Here is a 12,199-nt window from a genome sequence, read left to right on the forward strand (position 1 = left end):
TCGCTGCATGAAATCGACTTCATTTTCAGCATAAATTTTCTTTCAAGGAAATGCTGTGCATAACCTTGGGAAAATCACTTTACCTTTAAGTGTCTGCAATTGCTCATCTATAAAATGATCTCTCAGACTTTATACTATTTACACCAATACTGAATGGTTGTATGCTACTGTGTAATTTATAAAAAAGATTCTAAGGTGCCAAGCAACAACAAAAATTGAGAAGATACAGGGGGAGAATGAAATAATAATCCAAAAAAAGGAATTATAATTGGATAATAAATAGTGAGAAGATTATCAGTGTTGCCTATAGAGTCCCCTCACTCTAAATCACTCTGAGAATTGCTTCTCTGGTGTTATCACTGATGAGATGGTGCTGGTCGTGTGGACAGACAGACCCAAACCCCTGACTCTCTGCAGAAACCATCATGCACGCCAAATTTACATCATGAATATTCAGCTTCTTTCTATCAGACTATTAACATCTTTCTATCATATTCATTACCAGCATTTCAAATGTATAATGGAGACAATGTCAGGACTTCATACAGTAAATAATTGATCTAGTGAGAGGAAAAAACAAGCAGTAGGAAACATGGCTAAGATCACGAGGAAGAAATATTTACAACGTATGTAGAAGTTCGTTCAACTGAGATAAAAACTGACAGCGTCGCTCTGTAACACCATTCTCTTATACATCAGACACTGGAATCCTGAACAGGAATCACTGAACGAGGTTTGGGATAACGCAAAAGGCATGCCTTATTAACTCTCGGACAGCTCATTTTTTGGTCATAAATCCTATTAACTTGTATTACCAACTGCCATAAAACTTGAAGATAAAAGATAATTTATGCTCAGTGTACAGAAGCTAATGTTTCTGGACTCCTGAGAAGCACAGGACCAGAAAATGAGAAAGTATGTATGTGAAATCTGGAGCCATTCACACCCTGCATAGTTAGTGCGACAAACACGCTCTGAGCACCTGGCTGTCTTCATGGGGAACACCGCCTAACCCGTCATTGACATCAGTGGGGTTTCATGGCTAAAATGTCTCTCACCATTTTCATAAAATCTCCTGCTCATAAAAGGACATGATGTCTTATTAAGAACACATTTTGGGGGGGTAAAAGAGGGATGATGACTCTTCAGGGAGGGGCTATTAGGCATTCTATTTTTAATTTGTTATTTTAAAATGGCAGTTTGAACATCCCTTCAAAGTAAACGCTACCTACTGAGGTTTTCACTCCTAATGACATCAGACCCACAGCAAGTGAAATATGCCAAAATACGATCGAAAAGACATTATCTTCTAAAAAGTCAACCAGCTAAAAACTTCCAGTCTTCCAAATTTATATAGACCTAGAAGTACACTATTGCCTTTTTTTTTTTTAACATCTTTATTGGAGTATAATTCCTTTACAGTGTTGTGTTAGTTTCTGCTGTATAACAAACTGAATCAGCTATTTGTAATTAACAAAAATGAGTCATAGGAAGTGGACTGAAGAGAGAATTAGATGAAAGATTTTAGGCTGCAACGATCTACACAACTTTAACTGAATGGCTCTCGACATACAGGCCTGTCCCAAATGACTAACGTACCCTTAATGAATGAAGGATGGTGGCTTATTTACACAACACGGTCTCACGAGAGTCTCGTATGTAGAGAAAGAAACACAGAACATTACAGAAACATTAAGATGAGTTGAGGGTTGAGAGGCTTTTTTTTAGAAAAATCAAGAGAAGCATATTTTAGTTCCATGGTCCAGGGCTATCCCAGCTACTTAACCGTCATAGAGCAAATACAAGCCCTAAAACATTTATCAGCCAAACACACAGGTCCCATAAGACATCTCACACCTCCTGCTATTATCTTCAATTTCACACAACCTAGAATTATAGAACCAATTCGAGAAGACACTGTCCTCAAAAATAATACTCATAATAATTAACATTTATATTGAATTCTGCCACTTTTGATATATTTTAGCAAAGTTTGATGGCAATCTCATTTTAATCTGTTTAAATAACAAAGATTCTTGTTGTAGGTAGATTTTTTTATAGTTGAGGAAAATGCAGAGTGTTATTTTTGTTTAATTTCAGGGTAAAGCCACAAGGTAGGATATACCCTTAAGGTGCATCGAAGATCAATCTTATTTGAAAAGAATATTGTAGAGAATTTATGTGTGTGTGTGTGTGTGTGTGTGTGTATAGATATACATATGCATACACTATGGATAATGACCAGCCTGTGGACTGTGACTTGTTTTAAGGGTTTGTCATTTCCATCTCAGCCCATTAATCCCATGAAGAAGGAAACGTAGTGCAGTGGAAAAACTGCTGAGTCAAAACACTGCTGTCTGATTCTTATGATCTGTCCTGCTTGCCTCCCAGGACTGTTATGAAGCTCAAATGATATGCTTCTTGTACAAGTCCCCAAATTATCTCCTTTCTCAAGAAGAGCTATTTGATGACTTTCAATTAAGAAGTACATTTAAAACATTTTGAGAGCATTCTTTATCTGTCACTGAAGCAAACCAGATTGATTTCCTTAGTCTAGCACCAAAATACTTGAAAATGGTTTCAATTTACGTTTATGGTATGTCCATCCTGAGTATGACTAAAATAAGCCCTTTTAACAAGGAACAGTATCCTGCAGACATCCATCCTGAATATGCACACTGCCCAATACAGATGCGTACTTTATACATATGCCACATATAACACAGAGATAAATGAAAATACATCTTACAGAGTCATTTCAGCTCCAACGCTGCATGTTCCATTTCTAGGATATAGGCTGCTTCTGTGCAGTAATCAGCTTTTAATTGATCACATTTCATAAGTGTACAATTAGAACTGCTTAAAAACATGGTAGAGTGTATAAGACTGATTCGTATCTTAAACCCTCAAACATACTCATTTTGGCTTTTGCAGTTGCCCTGGTTGCTAACTACTCTCTCACTAAAAGTGACTGAGAAGCAGAGACCTGGGATGTGACCCCTGGGAAAGACGAGCAGAGCCAACCCTACTGAGCCCCCAGAGGAAAGTCTGTGCTAAACATTCTTACGCCTCTCACGCAATGGAGAGGGTATGGTCTTGCGTGAACTTTCTGCCTCACACTATGTAATACTTACTTGATAGGGTAAGGTAATTTTCTAGTTGTTTCAATAAGATAAAATCAAAATGACCAGAGAGAGATTCTAGAGGACATGGCGTATGCAAGCACACTTACCATGATTACTATGTTTGGGGAACTGGGGATTCTCCTTCAACGATTAAAGTCTGACGTATCATAAATGAAAAAAAAAAAGATGATGATGTTACAGAACATAATTTCTGCCTTTGACAGAGACAATGGTCTGTGCTCAGTCATCTTCCCGGCCCACAGCCTTCCTCTCTTGGACCACCTCATACTGAGCTGGGGCAGTGTAACTGTGTTCCCACCAAAGGTGACACAAGCCACAGCCAGGCCTGGCCTTTAAAAACATGCAGTGCCACTTTTTACAGTAACCTTTTTTCCCCTGCTGACTCAACATGTTCCCAATTGGCTTGGATATAAAATGGAGGATACTGCCCAAACCACACCAGATTTTCCATGAATGAGAAAAAAAATGAAGCTTAATCTCAGTTAAGCCTCTGAGATGTGGGGGTTAATTATCACTGCAACATACAGAGGGTAGATTAGTACCCTGGCCAACCGACAACAATTTAAAAAGCTAGAAAAAAATTAAAGGGAATCTTTCAAAATGCATCAAACATCTTTTTCTTTTTTTCAAAGAATATTCAAAAGCCAAAAACTAAGTTTTGATTGAAAAAGAACACCAATCTACCTTTCACCTTACAGGCATTTGATTTTTACCCAATCAGATGAACTTGAGTTTCAGTTGCTTAGGCCTCCAAGTATGGAAGGTCATTAGGAGAGCAAGCCTGAGCAACGTAGGAGTGTAAAAGGAGAGGGCACCACTTCAGCGGAGATTCTCAGAGAAAAGACGAATACAAAGGATACTCCCACGTGAATGCTAGGAAAACTGTCCAGCCAAACCCTGGTTAAGAAGAGGAACAAGTCTTCCTTGGGTATCTGTAACTGGAAGTCAAACTCCCAGCAGAATTAGCTTCAAAATACATACCACCGAGATGGTCCAAAAAGTCTCAAACAAAAGGTCCTAAGTTATTAGTGTCTATAAATAACTGGGTTGGAAGTCCACTCTAAATTCTCCTTGGACTCACTTTTAACTCCTTCTATAAGTAATTCCCACAGGTAAAGTTCCCAGAAATATGAGGTCATGGCTAAAAATCACAAAATACAGAATGAATCAAGGTTACACAATAGAAAAGCAAAAGAGAACATAAAAGATAGATGACTTATAAAGACTGCAGATATCAGAATTTTTCTAGACTATAAAGGAAGTAGGACAATTATGTTTTACGAGTTTTTAAAATGTGAGTAAAGGGAAAGCTTGTAAGAGAGATGAATCATGGCAGGAATATAGCCTTTGCTACTGAAAGGATGAGTTTAGTAGCAAAATAGAACAGCTAAAGCAGAAGTGTGAAGTGGATTGCAGAGGTGATGAGGAACTTCAGAATGCAGCCCAGAGAGATTAAGACAGAAAATACAAGAGACAAGTTCTGAGATTATATATGATACAATTAGAGGATCACATATATGCTTAATTGGAGTTGCAGAAGAAGGGAGAAAGAAAATGGGGGATGAGACAATATTTGAAAACATAATGGTTCAGAGTTTTCCAAACTGAGGACAGACAGCAATCTATCGATGGAGGAATTCCAAGAAATCCCAAGCTGAATACATCTTCGGAAGTCTACAATTATACAATGAAGATATAGAATACCACAGATAATGAAAAGATCTTAAGAGCAGAAGTCATTTTTAGATGTGGTTTTTGCTATCAGTTAATCTTCCAATTTTACTTTGCAAAAATCATTGTACTCCGTCTAGTTATCTCTTAGCCAGAGTATTTACATAGAGACAAGTTACAGTTGACTATTTTAGCATTTGCAGCATCATAAAATCATTATAAAATGATAAAGCACAATGCTTCACAACTGTAGAGAGTGTCATGCTTCAGAACCTGTTGGGAAAGTACAGGTATTTAAAAAACATCTAATTAGAAATCTAAGAAGCGTATCTGTGCATGTCAGACTGCTAACTGAAATCTTTTAATGACTTCCCACAGCTTATGGCAAACAAGTTCATACTGTAGTATGTAGAGTTCAAAGCTCTTCAGAGGCAGGATCCAAAGTCTTCTGAGTCTGATCTTTCAATATTTTCCATATGGCTGCTCAGAATTACCTGTAGATGCCACAACATGCCCTTCAGCTCTATCTTTCTTTAGTGGCTCCTTCTAACTGGAATGACTTTCCCATCATCTTCAATAGCAGACATGCACTCATCCTTTGAGATTCTGCTAAAATGTAAGCTCAACACAATCTATGTTCCACGAGAGGGAGGGATTTTTTTTGTTGTCGTTGTTGCTTGCTGCTGTATCCCCAGAAAAGTACCTGACATATAGCAGGTACTCAAGAAATATTTGTTGGGAATTCCCTGGTGGTCCAGTAGTTAGGACTCCAGGCTTTCACTGCCGACAGCCGGGGTTCAATCCCTGCTCAGGGAACTAGGATCCCACAAGCCGCACAGCAGCCAAAAAAAAAAAAGAAAAAATTTGTTGTATTAATTAAGTAAATAAAATGTGAGTGCCTCTGTGAAGCATTTCCTTACACACCCATGACCAGATTATATAATCTTTCATCATCTTTACGTACTCATCTTTTTTTTTTGCCTTATGCGGGCCTCTCACTGTTGTGGCCTCTCCCGTTGCGGAGCACAGGCTCCGGACGCTCAGGCTCAGCGGCCATGGCTCACGGGCCCAGCCGCTCCGCGGCATGTGGGATCTTCCCGGACCGGAGCACGAACCCGTGTCCCCTGCATCGGCAGGCGGACTCTCAACCACTGCGCCACCAGGGAAGCCCTGTACTAACCTTTTGACCTTGCTTTATGTCTGTGTTTTATAAATGTCTTCTTCACTAGACATATACTAGAGAGTAAAGAACATATGTTACTGTTTCTGTTTAATCCTCAATTGCCCAGCAGTGCAACACGTAGGTAGCAGGCACTCTGTAACTCTTTGTTGACCAAATAAATGGACACTATGGAGTTTGAAAACCGAATTCTTCAGCTTCCTTTTCGCATCTCACAGCAAGTATTCCAGAAAGCAAAGCCAGGCAATGCAAAGAGCCAGAAAAAAATGCACAACTGGCTGAACGGTGGTAAGCATGCATGCCATATTAACCAAACAACAGTTTTTAGGTAATGACAAGCTACAGATGATGAATAGCAGATGGACTGAAAGCAAAGCTATAAGTAGCATATTACAGTGACAGGTAAAAAAGAAAAAAAAAAAAAAAAAAAAACAACTGTCCACTGTCTTTAAAAAATGTTGCCAAACATGGGCTTCCCTGGTGGCACAGTGGTTGAGAGTCCACCTGCCGATGCAGGGGACACGGGTTCGTGCCCCGGTCCGGGAAGATCCCACATGCCGCGGAGCGGCTGGGCCCGTGAGCCATGGCCGCTGAGCCTGCACGTCCGGAGCCTGTGCTCTGCAACGGGAGAGGCCACAACAGTGAGAGGCCTGCGTACCGCAAAAAAAAAAAAAAAGTTGCCAAACAATCATTTTTCAAACTGAAATACACTCATCAAGCTCATAAAACATATTTATGTAATAAGAATTCTGTTCTAAGCACTACACTGATAGAAAATTTCCTTGATGTTTATCATTGGAAATGAATGACATCATCATGAGGTGAAATTAACAAGCAAGCAATTTATGAACAGTAAAAGCTCAAGACTTTAAGTGCTTAACAAAATCAAATAGTTTCCAATTATAATGACAACACTGAAAATATACAAGAATTCCATTTGAAATGTTTGCCAAGCTTTGTGCTTTCTCTGCTGAGATTTTTCTCAAGTGGCACTCACATTCAGCTGCTCAAAATGCAAAAATGCTAAATTTAATTCTTAGTCAATTTAATTTAAAAACTTTTTTTTTTTTTTGGTTTTGTCTTTCTGAGTACAATGAGGCTTCTCCTCCACCTGTTTCCCATTCAGCCACAAGTAATCAAACACATCAACGTCACTCACAGTTCAAATACATAAACAGGGTAGATGTTTTCTCCTTGTGTACGAAACTGTTACAGGTTCTGTGGAAGCAAAGCGCTGACACTGTATTTAATCCTCACTTACCGGTTGGAGCAGGTAGATGAGCGATTCCTCTTGGATTATTATAATTGGCAAAGGAGTGATCTGAGGTGCTTCGAACAAAGTGCTCACTGACGCCATGATCTGGTCAAAACGCCCAGCAAGTCCTCCCAAGGTCACAATCATATCTACCTAAGAAAGCAAAGGAAAACCAGCAGTCATGTATTTAAGGATTTAAAAAATAATAATAAAATAAAATAATTAAGTAACATCAAACACTTCCATAGAGCTTTCAGTACCCTATTTTATTAGATAAGCCATGAAGAAATGGCAGACGTCATTTGTGTTGCTCAGATGAAGGAATTAAGTCACAAGATTGGTGAGTGGCAGTCGGGTTTCAATAGGTTTTCCCATCTGCCTATTCACCTGGAAAACTAGCCAACTCTTCCTTTAAAACTCTGTTCCATGTCCCTTCCATGTGGAAGTCTTCCTGATTTCACAATTGGTGCCTCTCCCATCCACTCCTCACGGCATCCCTGTGGGCACTTTGATCACCCAACAGTGAGTGAGCCCCCCCCTAGAACCCAGGTATCTTAAGGATCTGTACTGGCTTTTCACCAAACCTAGGAAGTTGCCTAAACTCTTTGTACCTCATTTTTATGTTTACATGTAAAAACTGGATAATAATGACCAATTGAGAGGGTTGTTGGGGGGATTAAATGAGGTAACGAAATGGGTCAATAAGTGCAAAGCATTTAAAACATGTTCACAACACAGTGATTGTTTAAAAAGTGTGGGCTACTCATCTATTGTATTATTTTCAGTATATTACATTTATATTACTATTTTTATTATTGTTACATGTCGTTTGGTATGTTCTTTCTTTTAACACTTTAAGCAAAGCATTTCCTATGACTACAGTATAGTTTATTTAAACGTTCCCCTGTTGTTGAAAATACATTTCCATGATATTTGTATATAAAATTACTGTGATGCTTTCCTGACATATAAGACAATGGTTAAAGAATGGCTGCAGGGCAGTGGAAGGGGGCAGAGTAACAGTCTCCTCCTGCATAAGGCAGTTGGCTGAAGGTCTTAAGGAGAATGAAAAAGAGGCACTGCCTGGTCTCTTTCCTTCTGCTGGTCAGCCTGATCTCGTGATGCATCAGCAGAGTCAAAGCTGGTATACTGATCATGAAAAAGGAAAGGCAGAAGAGCTTAATTAAATTATTATAAGAAAACCTTACATACAATAAAAAGTGACAGTTATAATCACTCTACCTGGAATAAAATAGAAATTATTTAGATAGGAAGTATTTGGCTTTTAGTTTTAAAACAGTACATTTTAAAAGCTCAGATAACATTTAGTCTGAAGAAGGCATGATTTTAGAAGAGTAACATATCACCCAAGCACCGGTATAACCTGTTCAGTCTCTAGAGGAACAGTAAGTGGCCTAAGCTCCATAAAGCCAAAGGCTGTGCTTCTCTGGCCCACAGGTTGTGGCCCTGGTCCTCTGCATAGTGCCTAACATGTACAAGACCTCAAATGTTTGATGAATGAAAACTGAAGACACTGCAAGAAAGAACTAGTCAGCCTAAGGAAGAAAGAGGTTAATTGCCATACTACAGGAATATATAAATCAGAATGGGATTCCATAAAAACATAAAAAAGTAAACTACACAGAAAAATTAAGAAATTTGGAATGAGTTTCCTATTTTTGACCTTTTCAGAGTATAGGGAGAATAGGAATTTTTATTTTGAGTAAGATGCTTCAGGTCAAAGCTAGAATATTTTAAGACAAGTATACCACACATCTAGAGGATCTAATATTTTCTTTGGCGATCTTTCTAGAACTCCGAGAATTAGATTTGAGGAAGAGAAAGGCCATGCACTCTAGGAAGAATGTATCACTCCTAATACACAGGTGAAGACTGGGACATCTTAGTCTTCAGAAGAAACTTACAAACCTTCATTTGGGGTTATCAAGTCCGGTAATTGCTCCCGGTCGTGTTTAGGAAACCTTATTAGTAAAGCCACTCCAGTCTGGAGGGGAAAAGGCCCAGAAATTATATAGGACCTCAGAAGAACTAAAGACAATTTGCTTTAAATTGAAGAGAAGATGCTAAAAGAAGTTATATATGAAATATAAAGTAGAGAAAGTTCTAAGGCTCTGGTAAAAAGCACATGGCATAGTCCTATCTACATAATCCTAAATTCATATCAGAACCAAGGCCTGATGATAAAATAGTTGATTCACTATGCAGATTCTGGAATCCTTTTTTTAGGTTCTCAATTTTTCATTACTATACTCCAAGCCTTGAGGGATCCCATAACCTTTAAGGCCGAAACTTAATCCACATCTTCCACGCCAGGATATCATGATGAATCAGCAATATCTGTAAACCAGTCATTGAATTTTTCAGAATAAAGAAGCAGCGAGATTACTTCTCATCACTACTCATTTTCCCTACAGGAAGTGTTTATATCCAGACTGATTAAAAACATTAGAGGATCAATGCAAGCTGCAGCGGGGGCTGGAGCCAGCCCAGGGCTGTTTCTGTAGTTCTTTAGCTCTGGTTAGAAGTAGGACATCTGGGGCTTCCCTGGTGGCGCAGTGGTTGAGAGTCCGCCTGCCGATGCAGGGGACATGGGTTCATGCCCCGGTCTGGGAAGATCCCACATGCCGCAGAGCGGCTGGGCCCGTGAGCCATGGCCGCTGAGCCTGTGTGTCTGGAGCCTGTGCTACGCAACGGGAGAGGCCACAACAGTGAGAGGCCTGCGTACCGCAAAAAAAAAAGAAAAAAGAAGTAGGACATCTGATATTCACAGAGATAGAAGAAAGAAGACAGACACCAACCCTGTATATTTACATAGGCTTTACAAGCCTAGATTTATGCCTTTAGGACAGCAATGCCCCTGGGAAAGAGTGTTCAATCGAAAGCAGGCTGTTTACAGACTGCCAGGATACCGTTTCTATCTGGATCCAAAGCCCTGTGCATTTACTTCTTACATTACCCAGTGTATTGTAAATTTTTAAAACATGATATTTTCTGGATGCCTCAGCATCCCCACAAACAGGCTGTAAGCACCTGGCACAGAGGACCAGGTGCACCAGGGTGATAGTATGGTCTCTGTCACAAGTTCCCCTTTGTGCCCTCCTCTGACTGACCTAGTGACATTCAAACACACCAGTGACAGCCTCTCAAGCTTTTGCTTGTGTCCCCACCCAGACCCCCCAAAAGGCACTTGCTCATTGGTCCTCGTTCTCTCTCTGCTGGCTCCCCGCCTGCCTGGTTAAGCTCACACCCTGTGCCCTCCTCCCATGAGGCCCCTGCATGGCCCACTGCATGCCTTCCTCTCTTGGATCTGTGAGCATTACAGCCCTTTAATTCCATACGCCTCTCCTTGGTGCCAACTCCGCATCTACACGTGTCTGCACCAGGTTGATCAACAAAACCCACCAATTATTCCTTACAGCACACCAAGTTACACTTTGTTACAACTGCTGATGTACTTGTATATCTCTCCATCTAGAGGAGGCCTATGAATCACAGATGCCAGCCGCAGCGTGTGCGACAGAGCAGACAGCAAGCATTTACTGAGCTTCCCCGAAGCATAGAAAATCAGGGAAAATTGAATAAATAACCAGAGAGGCAAGAAGCTGATTATTAGGCTGAGTTAACGTCATCTAAATCCTACAAAACAGTACTTCCCTACTTGGCAAGGATTCTAACAGTTAGTAGCTTTTGAAAAGAATAACTTATTTCACATGTGTTACCCCGGGTAGTATTTATCCATCATTTACCATGTGTTAGCTACTATTCTGAACACTTAGGATAGATCAGTAAACAAGACAAAAACTCCTGCCTTCATGGAATTGACATTCAAACGGAGGACAACATACGTATAACTGAATCACTTTGCTGTACACGTGAAACTAACACAACATTGTTAATCAACTATACTCCAATATAAAATAAAAATTAAAAATAAATTAATTTTAAAAACAGATGGAGGACAATATGCAGTCAATAAAAATAGAAAATAAGTATGTTAGTTGGGATGTGAAAAGATGGCGAGTCCTACAGGGGAATGAGAGCAGGAAAAGAGAGATGAAAAATGCTAGGCTGGGAAGAGCTTCCACTTCAAACAAGGTAGCCAGGGCAGGCTCCATCAGAAAGGCAAGAGAGGAGCAGCAAAGACCTGAAGGAGATGAGGGATCCAGTCAGGTACAGACACCTGGAGCCAGACCCATCAGAAAACAGACTGCAGTAAGGCCCTGAAGCAGTGACAGGGCCCCAGGCATTTTCAAAGAATGTCAAGAGGCTAGCCGTGAGAAATGAATGAGAAATTAGTAGGAGGAATCATTAAAATCTAAATGCTAGATCTGTATAGAGCCTTGGTAAGCCATTGTAAAGTCCTGACTTTTATTAGCATTAAGTGGAAAGCCATTTTGAGCAGGGGGGTGACACAATGTATATATTTTTAAAAGTCACCACGCTGGGTGTCTGGAGAACAAACTGTGTGGAGGCAAAGAAGAAAACCAGGAGATCGTTAAGAGGTCAGCACAGTAATACATACGAGAGACAACTTTGCCAGCCCCATCACTTCATCAAAAACTATCACCAGTGACATCCTACTGCAAAACCCAATGGTCAGTTCTCAGCTCTGACATTATTCGATCCATCAGCAACATCTGACAAGTTTATTCTTACCTCCTCCTGAATGAAGTCTCTTCCAGAAAGATGGGCTTCCAGCAAACCATACTGCCTTGATCTCACTGGTTGTGTCTTCTCAGGAATGAACTTAACATCTTTGGAGTGGTCCAGAGCAAGGTCCTTAATTCTATTCTGTCATTACATCCCCTCCCTTGGTGTTCTCAGGCAGCCTTGTAGCTTTAAATACCATCAATGTCAGCACTTCCTAACTGTGTGTATCTTCAGTCCAGACCTCTCTCCTCAATTCCAGACGCATATATTCAGTTG

The 12,199-nt window shown here is 40.1% G+C and overlaps 1 protein-coding gene across 3 annotated transcripts in view; it reads right to left on the reverse strand.

Annotated features, from left to right (window-relative positions):
* TPK1 (thiamin pyrophosphokinase 1) overlaps window positions 1-12,199 on the reverse strand; it is a 348,926-nt gene that overhangs the window by 133,714 nt on the left and 203,013 nt on the right. For all 3 annotated transcript variants that reach the window (XM_081243933.1, XM_081243935.1, XM_081243934.1), the window contains exon 7: window positions 7,259-7,405. In XM_081243933.1, coding sequence (XP_081100059.1) covers window positions 7,259-7,405 — 147 coding nt within the window. The remainder of the gene's footprint in view (window positions 1-7,258; window positions 7,406-12,199) is intronic.

Source organism: Mesoplodon bidens (genome assembly GCF_964165515.1).
Source record: "Mesoplodon bidens genome assembly, chromosome: 9".
NCBI classification, from domain to species: domain Eukaryota; kingdom Metazoa; phylum Chordata; class Mammalia; order Artiodactyla; family Ziphiidae; genus Mesoplodon; species Mesoplodon bidens.